This window comes from Gavialis gangeticus, unplaced genomic scaffold (genome assembly GCF_001723915.1).
Source record: "Gavialis gangeticus isolate Ggan-Ray unplaced genomic scaffold, GavGan_comp1, whole genome shotgun sequence".
In the NCBI taxonomy this organism is placed as follows: domain Eukaryota; kingdom Metazoa; phylum Chordata; order Crocodylia; family Gavialidae; genus Gavialis; species Gavialis gangeticus.
In genome coordinates, this window is record NW_017729033.1 from 19,428,961 (window position 1) to 19,447,144 (window position 18,184).

The window sequence follows — 18,184 nt, forward strand, 5'->3', positions numbered from 1 at the left end:
CTACTCGTGCTTTGTTCTTCTGGAGCAGGGGTAGACAATATTTTTTGGCCGGAGTACCGAAAAAACCCACAACGTCCACCTTGGAAGGTGCTGGCATGCCAGAAAAACAGGATGTGGCAGGGGGCTCCCAGCTCCCCGCTGCCCTGCCACACTTCCCTCGTGCGCACGGGAGCAGCATGGGCAGCAGCGCAGGGTTGTGCCCCTTGCTGCTGCCCCCTCCTGCAGGGAAGTGTGGCAGGGCAGCGGGGAGCAGGCAGCTTTCTGTGCCCCCCTCTGTGCCCTGCCCTGCCGGGCTCCAGCGCTGCAAGGGCAGCATGGCGGGGGGATTGCTGGTATGTGCTGCCTGCCCGGGCCCGGGTCTGGGAAGGGGCCAGGGGCGGAGAAGCAGCAGATGTTTGCAGCTGGCCCAGCTCTGGGTAGCTGCTGACAGCCACCGAGCCCAGGCTGCTTGCAGCAGGGCTTCCATGGGAGCAGCCCGGGCTCCGTGGCTATCGGCAGCTACCCAGAGCTGGGCCCGGCTGCAGCCGGGAGGCTACAAACAGCTGCTGCCTCCCCGATCCCAATGTGTGCTGAGGAAAATGGCCTCGCGTGCCGTGCTCTGCATGTGTGCCGGGGGTTGCCAACCCCTGTCCTAGAGGAATCCTTTGCTAGGTTTGATTTTCTTTTTGCCCTGCACATATTGCAAGGGGTTTCTGCAAATGCCTCTCTGTTTCTGAAACTCTTGCTCAACACATCTCCCATGTGCTGCTTCTGAATATTTATTCCCAGGTCCACTGGAGTCAGTGTCAAAATGGAGCTAAGCTTACAGAGAAATTGAAAAAGCTGCCATCTGTCTGCAAGTAGCAACATTGCCAAACGTCTCTCCCGTGGTCTGTGTATGTAGACGTATTCTTAACCCAGATTTAGACACCTTCTCGCAAGAATTTTCTGGCTAAAGTGAGACATGCAGTATCTGTTATGAGGCCACATTATTGTTCATTGGTTATTACTCCTATTAATAAAATTATTTCCTGGCTATACTCTGTTCAGAGTACAGGGGGCTCTTCACTAAGTTTTAAGTTTTTGCCGTTATTGAAATGTAATTGGGAAAAGATCTTATTTTTCTTTTTTTCAGTTAAAACCTGCAAATTTCTCCCTCTTATTTATACAAAATATTAAAACATCAATATTTTTCTCTTGAGGCCAGATTCTGCTGTTTTCTAAATCAGCATAAATTCGGAGTAATTCTGCCTTTAGTGCTCACTGGATGGAGGAATAATGTGGAGGCTGTTCCGTCAGTTCCTGTTAACGAGCCTTTATTTGTCCCTTGGCTCCAGGGTTTTATTTGTGCCCATACTGCCCCTGGGCACTCGAGTGGCAGTAGTGCTCAAGCACCGTTGGCCCCATCAGTATTTGGAAAGGGGTCTTGAACCATTTGGGGTTCCTTTTGGGTCAGACCTCACCACATCCATGCTGGGGCCACCCCGGGGATAGCCTGTCCCAGTGCCCTCTAACTGGGGCAATGCTTTCAAGCCATTCAGAAATTGCAGGCAGTGCCCCCAAGAGCAGTCTTTCTTGGAGCACATTTTTGCTCTTGGATCCACACGAGGTCCTAACTGGCTTCTGTGGGGAAGCTGGAAAAGCTGGCATTGATTGATTAAAGTGGTACGTGCTTTTGGTCCTGGCTGCCCAGGGTCTGTGCTGCTCTTCCTGGGCACGCTCCCCCAGCTGACGTCACGCAAGGTGCCTGAGCCCAACAGAAGCAGGGACTGCAGCGCTCGGGGGAAGGCTGGGCCACCCCTTTCACCAGACCTAAACCCAACCTCCCCCCCGCCCACACCTGGGTGAGATATTGCCTCCTCTTTCCCCCAGCATGAACCCTTATAGGCGTAATGGCTGGAGGAGCCCAGTGGAGGCTCCAGGCTCTTCCGACTCGGCCAGAGCCAAGATCTTGGTGAACCAGAGAACTGTGAAATTTTGACTGGACCTTCTCTGTGTGGGGGCTTTTTGGTCCAGCCCTCGTCCTCCTCCCTCCCTCATTCTGCATCTGTTTAGACCAGGGGTCAGTGTGGGCTAAATCTGGCCTGCAGAGCCTTCAGATCCAGCCTGCGGATGTAGGACTTGGCTGGCAAGAGGCATCATCCACGAGCGCTCTCCTTGTGCTGCTGCGGGGAGAAGTGCGGGCCGAGGGCATTCTCCCCGTGCCATCAGGGAGAGGAATGGCAGTGGCAGCAGTGTCCCACCGCCTGCCGACCTCCAAACGGGGTGGGTCATTCCCATCCGTGGCCAGAAAAGATTGCTCACTCCTGGTTTAGACAGTTCGACTGAGGTGCTCTGGACAGGAGGTATCTGCTTTTTGGTGTTTGCACTGGGTCTAGATCAATGGTCCCCATTCTTAGCGGGTCCTTGGCTGATGGATCTTTAGCTATGAAACACCTTTCCCTCCTTGGTCCTCCGCAGCCTAGGATGGGTGGTGTTCAGGACCCACTGAGATCCACCAGTTTTTTTAAGGGAGGAGATGTGCCTTAAGCAGATGAGTGGGTTGGTTGTTTGGTTGCAGAGGTAGTTTCCTAGTTGGTAGGGTCGGAAGGGACCTGAGCAGATCATTAAGTCCAACCCCTGCCATGGGTAGGAATGAATGCTGGGATCAAACGACCCCGGCTAGGTGATTGTCCAGCCTCCTTTTGAAGACCCCCAGGGTAGGAGGCAGCACCAGAGTAGGTCTGGAAGTTGGTTCCAGATCCTAGCTGCCCTGACTGAAGTAGCGCCTCCTGATGTCTAGCCTGGACCTACTCTCAGTCAGCTTATGGTCATTATTCCTAGTTACACCGGGTAGTGCTCTGGGGAACAGGGACTCTCCTGTTTCCCACCGGTCCCCCGGTTAAGTTTATAGACGGCCACTAGATCCCCCCTCAGCCTTCTCTTGTGAAGGCTGAACAGGTTCAGGTCCCGTAGCCTCTCCTTGTAGGGCCTGCCCTGCTGCCCCCTGATCATGCGAGTGGCCCTCCTCTGGACCCTCTCCATGCTGTCCACATCCCTCCTGAAGTGCAGTGCCCAGAACTGGATGCAGTACTCCAGCTGCGGCCTGACCAGTGCCGCGTAGAAGGGGAGGATCACCTCCTTGGCCCTGCTCGAGATGCATCTGTGGATGCATGACAAGGTGCGGTTGGCCTTCCTGACTGCATCCCCACGCTGCCGGCCCATGTTCATCTTGGAGTCAGTGATGACTCCAAGATCCTTTTCCGCCTCTGCACTGCCGAGAAGGGAGTTCCCCAGACTGTAGGTATGGTGCTGTTCCTTCCTCCCCAGGTGCAGCACCCTACACTTGTCAGTGTTGAATCTCATCCTATTCTCGTCCGCCTACCCCTGTAACCTGTCTAGGTCCGATTTGCAGCTTATTGCTCCCTTCTAGCATACCCACATCTCTCCACATCTTAGTGTCATCTGCGAATTTAAACAGGGTGCTTTTTACTCCCTCGTCCAAGTTGCCGATGAAGATGTTGAACAGCGCGGGCCCGAGGACCGAGCCCTGGGGGACCCCACTGCCCACATCCCTCCAGGTTGAAAATGACCCATCCACCACCACTCTGTGTGCAGCCCTCCAGCCAGCTAGTGACCCATCTGGCCGTGTAGGCATCAACGCCACAGTTGCCAATTTTTTAATGAGAATGAGGTGAGGGACAATGTTGAAGGCCTTCCTAAAGTCCAGAAAGACTACGTCCACCACGACACCTGCGTCTAGGGATTATGTAACCTGGTCATAGAAGGCCACCAGGTTGGTCTGACAGGACCTGCCCCTGATGAACCCGTGTTGGTTGCCCTTGAGCATCATCTCCCCTGCTGGCCCCTCGCGGATTGGTGACACTGAGTTGTTAATTCTGCTTGGATTTGGAAGGAGTTTTTCACTGCTAAGAGAAATGGCTGCCTGTCTGTATAGGTACTTATTTGGCTGTCATCAGTGTAGTATCCAGGCCCCCTCATTTAGGTATCTCATCTTTCTGTTAACAAGTACATCTCTGTAATCCTTTGAGTGGACCTAAAGTCTAAAAGGGGAGCAGTAATACAAAAGAAGTGCAAAGAAGGGAGCCAAAATGAGTCAGTTGGAGGCAGTGCCTTCTGCTGTCCTTTTTAAGGAAGCTTCTAGAGAGTTGGAGGGATACGTATGGGAGTCTGAGACCTTGCTGTGCTGTTTCCAGATGTCTCATGTGGCTTGGTTACAGTAGTGCTTACATGAACAGTTAGTTTTCCAGAACTGTAATTGCAGCACTCAGCTCACCTCTTTGCATTTCTGACAGCCTGTTAATGTACTGCAGTGGGCTGTGCTCTTACTGCAGTGCAGGAGCTAAGTTAGCTGTAGAAATGCTTTGCTTGCTGAATTTCTTAGGAAAGCTTTTACCAGGTGAAGAAGGATATTCTTTAATTGCTTCTTAGAGAACCTGTTCTTTTTGATGATAATTTGCCCATATGCAGCTTATTTCTTCCAAATGGATTCCAAAGGCTTTGACAGACTACTAGGGCGCTTTTATATGTGCTCCGGGGGGTGGCACTTTTTAACAGCACTCATTAAAGTGCTGCAGCGTCTCACGTACCGGTTTCCCTGCGCTTCAAACTGGCAGCAGGGGTGCTTGAACTAAAGCTCATCAAATGAGCATTTCTCATTTCAGTGTTCAAGCATTCCTGACACACAAGATGCAGAGGCTGGCTGGACCGCAGTAATTACCATGCTGCAGCAGACTCAACTAATCAACTCTGCTCCGACACACTGTAATTACAGCGCGCTGGAGCAGCCTCTGCGCTTGTGTATAGGCACCCTTAGGTGCAGCTTCTCAGGATTTTCTCACCATTGGGTGCATCTACATGTTCATTAATGCACTTTTGCTGCTGCACATTAAATTTAGTACTTCTAATGTGAGGTAATAACTAAATGCACATTAGGCTGCCCTAATGCGCAGTAGAAAAAGTGCGTGCTTTTTTTAGTGACACTTAATGCACAGTTGCTTAATAATACTGCGTATTAGCGGATTAGCACAGTTTTTGCTGTGACGCTCTAATGCACAGTAAAATAGGCTATTGTGCACTTAAAGCTCACATGTAGACATGCCCACTGATACAGGACCATCTCTGGGGCAGAATATGGTCAGCAGTGCCAAAGTTAGACCTGGACCAGGAAATAACAGTCCAGATCCCCCAGTGCAGACTCAACATGTCTAGTTGGATCTTTAATGGCCACTTGAAGTCAACACCCCGTGCTGTGGGATTAAGAGGATGGGCAAGATTTACAATAGGATTTGGGCATTCAGATTTTCACCAGAAAAACCTCCCACCACCTTGGTTGACCTGAGCCACTCCACATGTCTCCTGGCTAGGGTAATTTGGGATCAGTGCCTAGCTGTCCCTGCACCTAAGTCCCCAGAGGGCCGGAGCCCAGTAGGCATTGTCAGAGTACGTCTAGGATCAATTGACATGTAGCGTGGACAATTCAGCGCTCGTCTTTTATTCAAAACTTTGTTGAAGTGGTGGCAACCTTTTATAATAACCTAATGGTTGGAGCCCTTTCCCAGCATGTGGGAAACCTGATTTCTAGGCCCTCCTTGACCTGAGGTGGTTCAAACGCACATTTTTTTCTCCTCTCTATCCTATCCTATGTGATTTCGGTGAGCAACCTGATAAGTAGGAAAAAAAAATCATGTTTTCTCCTGATAATTATTCATGATAGGTTAGAGTTAAATTACTCCGGTCACCTGATACTGATGCACTGTGTCTAACAGTCTCTGTAATTTTGGTCTTGGGAGGTCTTGCATTTCAAATGGGAACAACTTCGCACAGTTTCTCTGGGAACACTTTCTGTAGCAACCTTCAGAAGCATGTGGGGCAGATTTACAAAGGTATTAAAGCACTTAATGATGCTGTCTAATGGGATTCCTCAAAGAACTTAAGAAAGTTAAGACCTAATTTCCACTGATATCGATACCTTTGTAAATGGGCCTTGTATTGGCATAAGCGGAGGCTTATGCGAAGGTGTGACTGCATTCTCCAGCCTCACCAGCTCCTTTGTCTCCTGCAGGCTCCTGCTTCTGGGTGGCCGTGCTGGACGGAAACGTGGTTGGAATTGTGGCTGCGAGAGGCAACGAGGAAGACAACACGCTGGAGCTGCGCCGCATGTCTGTAGACTCCAAATACCGCGGCAAAGGGATTGCCAAAGCCCTGGGCCGCAAAGTGCTGGAGTTTGCCATGCTCAACAACTACTCTTCTGTCGTACTGGGAACCACGGCTGTGAAGGTGGCAGCCCACAAGCTGTATGAGTCCTTGGGGTTCAAACACGTGGGCATCGTTGAACACTACACCCTTCCCGGGATGACACATTCCTTACTAGAGAGAGTGTTTTTCCAGCTTCGCTACCACCGCTACCGCCTGCAGCTGCGTGAAGAATAAAAACAAAACCGCAAAAATATTTTCCTCTTCCCCCCTCCAAAACAAAACCGACCTTGTGGTTTTATTTTATTTTATTTTATTTTTCATCATTTTTTTTTTTGCCAATTTTGTTGAGTTTGTTTCCTCATTTCATTTTTAATTTGCTTTGTACAGCTTGATTGTACAAAATAAGGATCCTTCCTCGCATGCTGTAGGGTGGTGGTGCTGATGCTGGAAGTACTGCTCTCCTAATGCATACCCTGTTCATGACCTGGCGGGTCAGAGTGAACCTACAGCCTATTGTTCCAGTCCTACCCAGGTACCTACATAAAGCACAGAAACTTAAATACATAACCATACCGCTGGTCTGGTGTACAGTTTTTGTTTTTTGTGGGGGTTTTTTTCTTTTCCAATATAAGATAACGTAGTGATGGCATTCATGCTAGTGCAGAAATATTACTTGAATGCATTTCTGAGTATTTCACGCACCAGTACGTAGAATAGGTATTCATCTTCCCGTAAATTACTGGTTAATAGTTTTCAAAGAAAATGTGAAAAACAAAACAACCCGCTTGCTACAATGCATGAAGAGGAAGTGTGTGCACGCACTCAAACACACGGCACTGCCAACAAGGCACTGGTGTTGCACTTTTTTGGATGTGCCTCATGCTGCCAAATGTCTGAAAGAACCTTGGTGCATCCAATAACCATGACTTTTTCTCCATTCTCATTCTCCTTCCTAAGCCAGCAAACAGACTTGACCCATCTGAACTCTGAGCCCCATTGTAACATATTATGAAGTAAGATCAAACCTAAATATCTCCTGCGCTGTTCTATATCCGTGCATCACCTGCACTCCTGGGCCAGACTTCCGCATGTGCATTGGAGTTTCTCTTTGCTGCCTTCTGGTTTATTTTGGTTGGGTGTTTTTTTTGGGTTTTTTTTTTTAATTAATGTTTTGTTTTGTTTTATTTTTTAGTTTTGGCTTTTGCTGAGTGGTGTCATTGAAGCATAATGGAGGCTGCAGTTCCTATGGCAACACATTTGCACATTAATGTGTCCACCAAATCTGAACACTTTAGAAAAGCAGTGTGTGACAGATAATTGCATTTTGGGAACATTGGGATGGGGGGGACACATACATATTATCTTAACCAGCTGCTTGTTCGATAAACATAGATGGCCTCACTGCAGCCTTCCATAAAAAATAATTAGCTGCTTTAATGATGTCACATTTGTGAATTGTACAATGCAAAAAGCAATGCAAAGCAGATTTGGCATGTGTCTGTACCTAGTATGTATGTACAGTGCCTGCCAACAAATGAATAACCAAGACTACAGCTTCTTCTAGCCTGAAATATCAATTTTTATAACTTATTTAAGCAAATAGCAACTTTGCATGAATTGTCTCGGGTGGGGTGGGGGGGGACGCAGTAGGTTATTTCTAAAATGTGTTATCAGAAATAGACAAACCATTTCTAGCTGCACTTAACTCGGGGGTGGGTGGAAGGTTTCAGCTATCTTATTCAATTTAAAGGGAAACCCCCTTTCACTTAGTTCCTGGAAAAAAATGTTACCGTTCTATGAAGTATAATGCGCGTGAAAAAAATGTATCACAATGAAATCAACAAGGGAGAGAACTATGTTAATCACACTTGTACTTAGAAATACAACAGAAGCATCTAGGTAGAAAGGAGAGTTTCAGGGAGGAGGGGAGTGTTAATGCAGGGAGCAAATGTTATTTTCCAAACAGATATTGGAATCAAATAAATGGGGAATCATAGAGAATGAAAGCAGGAGCGCTTAAAAAGCTTGACAGGCGGAAGATGAGACACATGTAAGTAATACTGTAGTGTTGAAACCAAAAAAAACCCCTCTCCCTTTGTTTCCAGCTGAGAGTGCTTCCAGCACTGAGATTTACCAGCGTGAAGGCCTGGAGGACAGTCGCTTGTGACCGGCTGGCACTGCTCAGTGCCATACCATCACAACTCTCCCTGTACAGGGACGCCCGGGAAAGTTGAGACAAATCAACCAGAAGTGTGCAAGTGTTTTCCTTGACTCCTAAATGAGTGCATCCATGCACTCTGCGGCACGTGAGGAGGCTGGATTGGGTGAGAATTAGCAGTGTGCCGGCCACCCCCTGTCACTCCCCGTCTGGGCGCTGTTCAGCTGCAGCGAGTGGAAGGCAGCTGACTCGACTTTAAAAGTAGAACAAGCTGCCTTGCTCAGTGCAATGAATGGGCCTGCACGGGGCATAGCTAGCACCTTGCAAATTGTCACTCAGGCTTATGTGGCAGTAATTTCATCACGTAGATAAGCCCCTGTGCATACTGACTGCACACTGTTGGCTTGTTTGCCTTCACTTGTCCACGCGTCACCATGTAAACAGGCCCTCCTCCTGCCAGAGCGAGTGTCTTTGAGAACTCTGATTTACCAGCAGCATCTCTGCAGGTCCCCTTTCAGCAAGGGAAAAAGCCTGTACTTGCTTAGCAAATGTTAATGAGAGGAGGAGGGCAGTCTTCCCAGGAGAGCAATTGTGGAGCTGCTGAAAGGATGTGGGCTCCAATCTCCAGAGCCCAGCCCTTTCACCCCTGAGCTGGAAGGGAGGAAAAAAGAAATCGCAGCCTCCTTCTCCCATGCAATCCCAGAACAAGAAGTGAAGTCAAGGCAATAAATGCAGGCACAGCCTTATCAGGGCAATCTGAAAAAATATTCTGTTGATCAGTTGACCCTCTCAGTGCTGGATTGCTACCTGTCTCAGTGTATACCATGCACAAAGCAGCAGTGTCCTGTGATATATTGTCCCAGCAATAAAGGGAGAAAATTGAGAATGGAGGGCACTCTTTCAAGAAACCATGAGTAATGAACAATATTTCTTTGTGGGCACTATATTTTTTAAAGTCTTTCTATGCTGAACATTTCTCCAAAAGCCAAAATATATACTGTTGGTAGGGGTTTTTGTATAGTGTACAGAAATTGGCATAATATTTTCTTGCTGCTTCAAGTGATTTATTAGCCGGAGTAAAATAGACAAATACAAAGTGTTAGCAAAAGTGAAAGAAAAGAACAAAACAGTTTGTGCCTTTTTAGTTTATTTTTTCTGTTGCTGTATAGTCGCTGCACTAAACCTTTTCCAGAAAATAAAAATAACTAATCTCTTAACAAAGGGGGAAATACATGAAGCTGAAACCAAGCGCTTAATTTTTTTATTGGGGTATTTAATTAAAAGAATGTTGCTGGTTTTATTTGATACTTGTGCCTTTGTAGTATGCCTCATTCATACCGATGAGATAAGCCAAAACAGGTACAAAAACCATTCTATCCCAGAGTCAGACACACTGGTCTGTCACCACCACTTCCAAAGCTGGTTAAAATGTAACGGGTGGGTTATGACTGCATCTCTGATCATGACACCTTGGGAGCTGCATAAAAGAGGTGTGTTGTTATAACATGCAGCTTGCAAAGTGCTATGGTATCGCTATACTTCTAAGTGCACGGGGGGCACAGGAATCAAGATGCTGCCACTCAGGCGTTTGTTGCTGTGTGACTTTGTCTTTACTGCCTTTGTGATTTCTCTCCTGCTCTGTGACAAGTGTGCTTGGAAAATTCAATTTGGTCATCATACCAGGAATCCCAGCTGCCTGTCCTTTCCCTCACATTTAATCTCCTAAAGAAAGGACATACTGTTAAATCTTTCCATCTCTTTTTTTTTTTTCTCAGTGATGACAGCAGATGAGTTAGTAGAGCTCTACTAACCTGAGCTTTGTCCTAGGCTATCATGGTTGGACATCTCCTACTGTTGTACTAACTCCAGTGAGAATACTGATGTAGACCAGGCTCAGGCACTTTTACTGCTGTTGGCTGGATTTGCTGTGAGTTGGATTAGACACCTCCATGGCTAAAAAATACCTGAGCCTCCTGCAGCATCTTATTTGTTGGACTTGCTCTGGCGGGAAATTTTGCAAAGCCTGTTTATGTTGGTACAGGCTTGGAGGTGGATCATCCTTGCATGTTCTGTAGAACATGCTTGTCCTTCCTGCGAGGGAGCCCAGGCTCAAGTTGCACTGTCTCCTAGTCTGGCTATGCTGCAGGCTGCAAGATCATGTAGAGAAACCCAGGTAGGTTTAAATGAGCTGACTAGGAGCACTCCAGCCTGGCCAGTGCAGAGTTCAGCCCGGCACTCTTGGTGGGGCAGTTTAGCCCCCATAGAGCCGGGTGCTGTCATGGCCAGATTGGTTTTGCTCTCGGTACTGGTTCATTCATAACTAGCTTGGGCATCTCCTCACTGCACTGCAGTCTGCAGTGTAGGCAAATCCTGAGTCTGTGTAGGCAGGGCAAGCTGAAGGGTTTTTCCATTCTGTCCATCCATCGCCTCTATGTTACCTATGTACATAGCTCTGCAAAAGGCTTCCACAGGTCCTGTCTCTGCACAAGTCCTGGAACTCCTCCGATGTGCAGCTTCCCAGCAGGGACAGGACACAGGTTTGCTGTCCATCTCTCCTTTGCTGCTTCTGGACCTCCCGCTGCTTCTGGACAGAGACTGCTGAGGGGACCACGCAAGCCCTGGCAGCTGGTACTTCAGCTCTGGCACAGAAGTGCATGGAGGGCAGTACGAAGAGCTCAGGGACGCACCATTTGAAGGCGACAAGCAGAAGAGCTGCTAGAGGATCTTCCCAGCGGTTCTCTGCAGCTCTGGTAGGAAGGCCAAATGCGTATGAAATAAGGGACAATGTTAAAGATGAACTGAGCCGTTCTCCATGTCTGTTGCCACTCCCTGTGCTGAGTGTGGGCTGTGGGTGGCACTGAGGGACTGGCAGTTGCGTGACCCCGTACACAAGCGCCAGACTGCCAGCCCCATGTGGGAATGCTGGGATTCTTGTGACAAGAGTTGGGATTTTTATTGTAATTTGGTTAATTGGATGGCTGGTGGAACGACATCCAGCTGAGCTGGAGCTGTGTGCTTTGACTGGCAGGAGACCTTTCAGCTACGGGACTGGCATCTGCAAACAAATGCGTCCTCCCTGGTCCCTACCCACATCTGCCCTGGCAGCTTCCTAGCTAATACGTTCTATGTCCATGCTTCTTTTTCACTGATTTGCTGATCTTTAAAATAGTTTCCCTGCCTGAGCCCTTATCTTGCAGTGAGCTTCACTTAGGTGAATACCTGGATGGAGCTGACTGGGATCAGTGCTGCGGCACCCCCTGCCCTGCTCCCCAGCAGAGCCAGGGCCTGTGATCTCTTCTTACAGGTTTTTCAGAGAAAACAGGAAACATTTCAGTTACGAGTCAAGGCTCAACCTTGTCCATGGCCCAGGTCCCCCTGGGCACCACCTGCGCTGTCCTCTGTGAAGCTAGTAAGAGTTATGTGTGCGCATCTGTGAGAACCAGGTCCTTGGGGCCTGCTGAGGCCACCGTGCACCTTTGATCAGTTATCCCAGGTTTTAGGTTGGCTCCGTAGTGCTCTTGGCCTTGCTTAGTAATGCTCAATGGCTAAAGCAATTAGCAACAGGGTTTCAGACTTTAGTGAGGCCTCTTGAACTAGTGGTTGCCACAAATTCATGCCTTGGTTTCTCTGATGAAGTGGTCTGCACCTGCAGGCAGCTTAGAAATGGCAGCTGTAATTCACCTCCACTTTGAAGTGTGCTCCACAGTGCTGTGCCATAGGCATGTTCCAAGCACTGCGTGGAGAGAAGTGGCACTGGGCTTTGCTTGGGTCCTGTTGCTACAGGGTGTGGACAATATGTTTCAGTACCTCTTTAGCACTTCCCAGGTCTCTACCTGCATGCAAGACTGTGATCCCTTCTGGGTGCAGTCCTACCTATGGTGTCAGTAGAGGACACTCCACCTGACTTAAAGAATGCCAACATTGTGACTATCTTCAAGAAAGGGGACACGTCAGTGTGTGGGAACTACCGAGGCATTGCCTTCCTCTCTGTTGCCGGGAAGATTCTTACTTGCATCCTTCTGAATCTCCTCCTCCGCCTTGCCGAAGATGTCCTTCCAGAATCCCAGTGTGGCTTTAAACCATCATGGGTACCACCAACATGATTTTTGTTGCACGACAGATCCAGGAGAAGAGTAGAGAGCAACACCAAGAGCTGTTTATAGCATTCATTGGCCTAACCAAGGCCTTTGACTCCATCAATTGTGAAACCCTATGGAAGTTGCTGGATAGGTTTGGTTGTCTGCTGATGTTCATCAGTGTCCTCAGGCTGCTCCATGGTGGGATGACCACGACAGTCCTCTGCAGTGGATCAGAGACTGGTGTCAAGCAGGGCTGTCATCACCTCAACCTTTTTCTCCATCTATCTTGCTGCAATTTTGAATCTCATCCATGACTGCCTTCCTCCCAGAATTGGGTTGGAGTATCAAATGGACAGTCAGCTTTTCAACCTGCAGTGCCTCCACATCAAAATGAGCGTTACCAAGACTGGCACCACCAACCTTCGGTACACTGACGACTGTGTTATCCTTGCACACACTGTGGCCAATCACCCTTGACCTTTTTTTAGGTGCCTATCATAGCCTGGGACTCTCCCTTAATATTAGGAAGACCAAGGTGCTCCATCAGCCTGCCCCAGCACAAGCTTCCCCCCTCTCCCCACAAATTACCATTGGTGGAGACCCCCTGGAAAACGCCAAGCATTTCCCATACCTTGGCAGCCACCCAGTCAGTCTTGATGCAGAAATGAAACCTGGGATTTGCTGTGCCAGCATATCCTATGGAAAGCTGCTTTGCCATGTCTTTGCTGACTGAGATCTACAGATTGAAGCTAAGAACCTGGTCTGCAATGCAGTGGTAATCCCTACGCTGCTATGGGTGTGAGACGTGGGTGATGTATTGGAGCCACTTTAAGCACCTGGAATGGTTTCATCAGCGCTGCCTCAGGAAGAGCCTTTGCATTAGATGGGAAGACCACTGCACCACGGCCAGCATCCTCTTTGCAGCTAATATAACCAGCATTGAGGCAAAGATCAAGAAACAACAATTCTGCTGGGCTGGGCACAGTGTGGATGGCTGACACTCATCTCCCAAAGCAAGTCCTCTTCCCTCAACTCAGCCATGGTAAGAGGACCCGCAGGGGACAGAGGAAGAATTACAAGGACACCCTGAAAGCATAACTTAAGAAGGGTGGCATCAGCCTTATAAACTGGGAAGTGCTGGCTGGTAACAGGTCTCAATGGCACTGCAGCATACATCGAAGACAACTGTCTTGCTCAGGAAGCCAAGAAATAGCCGAGGAAGAAGCAAAGCCCACAATATCTTGGCCAACAGCTGTGCCCTCTCGCCATCCCCCAAAGCAACACCTGTCATCTGCGGAAAGACTTGCAGAGCACCAATTGGACTCTTCAGCCATCTTAAAATGCACCAATAATTTCCCCTGCACCCACGGCAGATGTCATCCTCGTATCGAGGGACAGCCGAAGAATGTGTTTCAATACCTCTGTAGCACTTCCCAGGTCTCTACCTGCACACAAGACTGTGAGCCCTTCTGGGTGCAGTCCTACATAAGGTGTAATAAGATTTGACAGTATCGCCTTTCTGTACATCTATGACATGAAACTTGTTTTAACTGGGAATAAGTTTTCCTTCCAAGAATCAAGTCTGTGAATAATCTGCAGAGCCTCCTCAACTGACTTTTTAAAAAATTGCTAATTGGAAAATACACGTCAGTTGATTACTCAAAGATGCATGGTTTTAAAGTAAGTATGTGTGTAGCAACCTGGAATTCAGTGTAGAATAATAGACAACGAGGGCTAGAAGGGAGCTCAGGAGCTCATCTAGCTCGAAGTGGCACCGTGCCCAACTAGATCATTCCAGCCAAGGCTTTAAGATAGACCTTAATCTCCAAGGACAGAGATTTTACCACCTCCCTGGGTTACCCCGTTCCAGTGCTTCACCACCCTCTTAGTTGGGATGTTTTTCCTAATGCCTAAACTTCCCTTGCTGCAACTTGAGGCCATTGCTCCTTGTTCTGTCACCTGCCATCACTGAGAACAATGTAGCTGAACCTTGTCCAGAGCCGAATGGTTTTTGATTGGTAGTTTGTACAGTTACAGGATGAAGCTGTTTTTAAGAAGCACTTGTTTGAAACAAAAACATGAATGTACCAAAATGTGAAATGTAAAATATTGTAATGATGGCTGATGCACCTGGGATCTGAACGGGTAACAGCATTGACTTTATTTGTGCTAAACTCCACATAAAAACAGTGTGCGAACTGTACTGCATCAGTGTCAATTTGCTGCAAAAATACTGTATACTTGAATCCAAAGTACAATGTATAGCTAATTCGTGTGAAACTAGTCCAATATTCCTCGAAAGGAGCAACAGACAAACTGCCCTTCTTGTCTGTGCTGTTGCTTTACTATCTGTAAAGTGGGGAAAATCAGGTTTCCTTTGGTAAAGTTCTTTGAGATCTAGAGTGATCCAACATGTATGAGAGGGGCAGGGATCTTATAGGGTGCTCATGAGGTCCAAGCCTATCCTGGGATGAAAATTTTCCTGTTGACTTCAGTGGGAGTGGAAGATGCTCAGAAGGCAAGATCAGGCCTTTACAACCTCTTCATACTGCCGCTGCAGCAGTGACAGCGTTCCCATCCACGTCAGTGCGAGAAGCATCAGGCCCCATCTGATCCAGAACAATATTGTCCATGAAAATTGGTTGCTGAGAGGTCTCAGCAAAATTAAGACTTAACAAAAAATAACTGTCCTTACTGTTGCCCTTCGCACCACTGAGCCTAATCCGTGCATGATCTCTTTCTTCTGCCTTTGATTTGCCCAGAGCTTATGGCTGAAATGCAGATGAATAGATAGATAAACCCTCGCTGCAAGGTTTTTAGAATTGCTAAATACACAAGGGCAAGTGCCAGCTCCAGTTACCTCTGAATTAACAATCTACTTTTAAATTTGCTGTGAGCCTGAGTTCCAGGAGAGCCTGGGATAATGCTGCTGGTATGCACAGTCTAAAGTCTAATAAAGGCATTTCAGTTCCAAGCTAACTGGAGTGCTGTGGTTGCATACAGTTTGCCACCTAAAGAAAAATGAATGGATGTGAGCTATTCAGTAAGCTTACAAGTGCAAAAGGCTGAAATCTCCCCCTTTTTTTGTCCTCGAGCTATATCCACTTGGAACCTTGTGCAGAGAAATCGATGCCCTTGTGCTTGTAACCAAAGGGTTTTTACCTCACCTCAGTAAGAGGATGTGCATGTAGAGATTATTTTCCTAGCTTGTGCCATGGAAAGACTGTTGCCTGAATGAGCTTTCTAAGCATCTTTCACCAAAACAAAAGTAAGTGCGAGTGCAATGTGCACAACACAGAGTTGAGTTGCAATAGGCCGTTTGTCACTTAAAACAGTAAGCTAGAAGTCAGTATTTGGAGTGTGTGAATGTACTGTTCAGTGTTTGCTTTGTTTTACCTGATGGTTGGTTTTCGGGGGAGGAAAGAAGTTATTGTGAATTGTAAAAGATGGGAAGTCACTGAAAGCAACAGTGTAACAAATACACCATGCTGCTGTACATTACTTTATAAGCAATGCGTTTAAATGTGTGAGCAGCTACTGCTGTGTGAGCTTATCCAACTTACAGCTAACATTGTTTCCAATTTCCTTTAGTCCAAAGCCAAGTTTAATGATTTGACTTGTGCTGTGTATATTTCTTTTATTTTACAGTTGGGGTCTAACAAGAGCATCCCCTGCTTTATGTGTTGTACTTATGATTGTGCTGGGCAATTAGCTTTAAGCAGTTTGATGTGCGCTTGCGTTATTTTATTAAGGCAAAAGCCTTCTTGAGCCTAACGCTGTTAAGATGAAATCACTTCTTTGTAGTGTTGACCAGGTCGCGTGGTGTGCGTTTGCAAAGACCGAAATGAATGGGGCTATAGCTCTTAGCAAAACTGCTAGTGTCTGAGCCTGTGCTCTGTGTACAAGTTATGGGCTACAAGACTTAACCTGTACCTAAGTGGAAATTCAGATTCGTTGTGCATCGTCACAATTGTACAAGACCAGTGGGAAATGAGTCTTGTGCTTTCTGTGCTCAGCATGGTAGGTACTATGGGGCTGGACTAGATGACTCGTATGTACTGTACTTTGTAATGGGAAGCAGCTGCAGGTCCTCAAAGAAATAGTCTCCTATGAACATACCTTAAAACAGCAATAATAACCACTGCAGAGAAATGAGTATGTCTGGTAGGCAGGAGGAGGGTGGGGAAAGAACTCATGAAAATACGGTTATGAACACGCTGGCAATCATCACGTGCTGCTATTGTTAAGTGGGGAACAGAATTAGTACTATAATGGGCCATTGGGTCTATGTGACTTGGGTTCAGATTTGAAGTGAGCTTGTTGATGCACCCACTTAAAGCCTCTTTAAATCTCCAAAGTTCATATACAGGGCATTATCTTTGTAGTAAAATGCGATAGAACAAGTTACAGCAAGTCAGGACGGCCCATTCAGCAGATAGACGAGAGCACTCTCGAAGTAGCACGGAAGTAACCATCTGGTTCTGCAACCTCTTAACGCAGTGTAAACTACGGCTGACTCGGCAATAGCAGAAAATAGGATACACGACTGTACTTTTCCTCTGGCAGCAAACAATTGGCACTCTTGGAAACATTTGAAAACTCTCCACATGTATTGATTCAGACCAGTTACCACAGCACGTCAGGACATGCTATATATGCAAGTTACTCCTCCGTACATTTAGGCATTTGAGTTCCAACCTATAAACTGCTAGTCTCAGTGTAGTGACCACTACTCAACTTCCGTTAGCAGAATACTGAAACACTACGTCCAGTCAGCTCTTAAATAAATGCAGTGTGTCTGCAGGAAGAGTCCAGGGAGGTACTGTAAATGAATGACTTGTAGGTACTTAAGTTCTGTTCCTGATGGCCGCTGTAACTGTGAAAATTAACCAGACCTGCTGTGATAAATTTGGTTATATAAGGTTTATTTGGTTAATTTTTTATAAGTGAAAACTGAAAAGATGAAAGAGAATTGTAATATGAAAGCGACTGCTGTAAATAATGTATGAATGAATAAAATCTAAAACTTATGTCAGATTTTTCCTAAACTGCATTGCAGTCACATTACTGCCTCTCTCCCTGGAGTGTGTGCGGAGTGCGGGGGGGCTCAGAAACTCCTTGGCGGTTGTTAGCCCTGGGTGCACTGCTGCCAGATCTGTCATTGCTCTTCCTCTTGGCAGATGGGAAGGATTTTAACGCGTGTCCTGCATGCCTCAGTTCAGCCTCCCCATGCAGTTATGGCTTGCTGATTAATGCACTCACGTGCAGAAGGGCAAGTATTCCTGGAGATAGATGTGTACTAAATACAGAGCTGCAGCCAGGCTTTGCGCTCACACAAGATTACAGCCTGCCAGCACAGGCGGTGCGTGTGACAGGACTAGCTCTGACTCGCATATAATAGGCAGGAAGTGCTGCTTCCTCCGCTCTTGCACACTCCCATGGAAACTGCCAAAGAGGCTGACCCACCCCAATGGGAAGCCAGTTTATTGTGCCACACACCAGAGTCACTAGGAGAGAGCATCCCTCTGGCCAGCCGCAGCGCTCGAGTCTCTGGCCCCTGGCCCTGTAAATGTATTTGCCTTTGCACTCCTGCTGCCTTGGTAAAATGGGCTGATTGCAACAACTATCAGTGAGGAATTGCTCTGCACAGCACTGAAATGAAATCCCTGCTTAACTGCTACAGCCTGAATCACCGAATTGCAGGAAGCTTGTCACTGAGCCTATATGGATGAGCAGATTGTTGGAGACATGCAGTGATGACTGTTGTGAC

At 47.3% G+C, this 18,184-nt stretch overlaps 1 protein-coding gene and 1 long non-coding RNA gene across 3 annotated transcripts in view; both read left to right on the forward strand.

Annotated features, from left to right (window-relative positions):
* Positions 1-6,478, forward strand: part of NAT8L (N-acetyltransferase 8 like) — a 55,785-nt gene extending 49,307 nt beyond the window's left edge. Inside the window, exon 2 of one of the 2 annotated variants that reach the window (XR_002099259.1) lies at positions 769-1,051. Coding sequence is in view for 1 of the 2 variants with exons in the window: in XM_019526272.1 (XP_019381817.1) it covers positions 6,044-6,411 (368 nt within the window). In the remaining variant the exon portion in view is untranslated. Of the gene's footprint in view, positions 1-768; positions 1,052-6,043 lie in introns of those variants that run through there. The other variant, XM_019526272.1, reaches the window with a different exon arrangement.
* A 3-nt stretch (positions 6,479-6,481) lies between these two features.
* On the forward strand, positions 6,482-17,451 carry LOC109303905. The gene is made up of 2 exons (XR_002099260.1): positions 6,482-12,160; positions 13,852-17,451. It is a non-coding gene; the product is annotated as an uncharacterized LOC109303905 (long non-coding RNA).
* Positions 17,452-18,184: the final 733 nt, after the last annotated feature.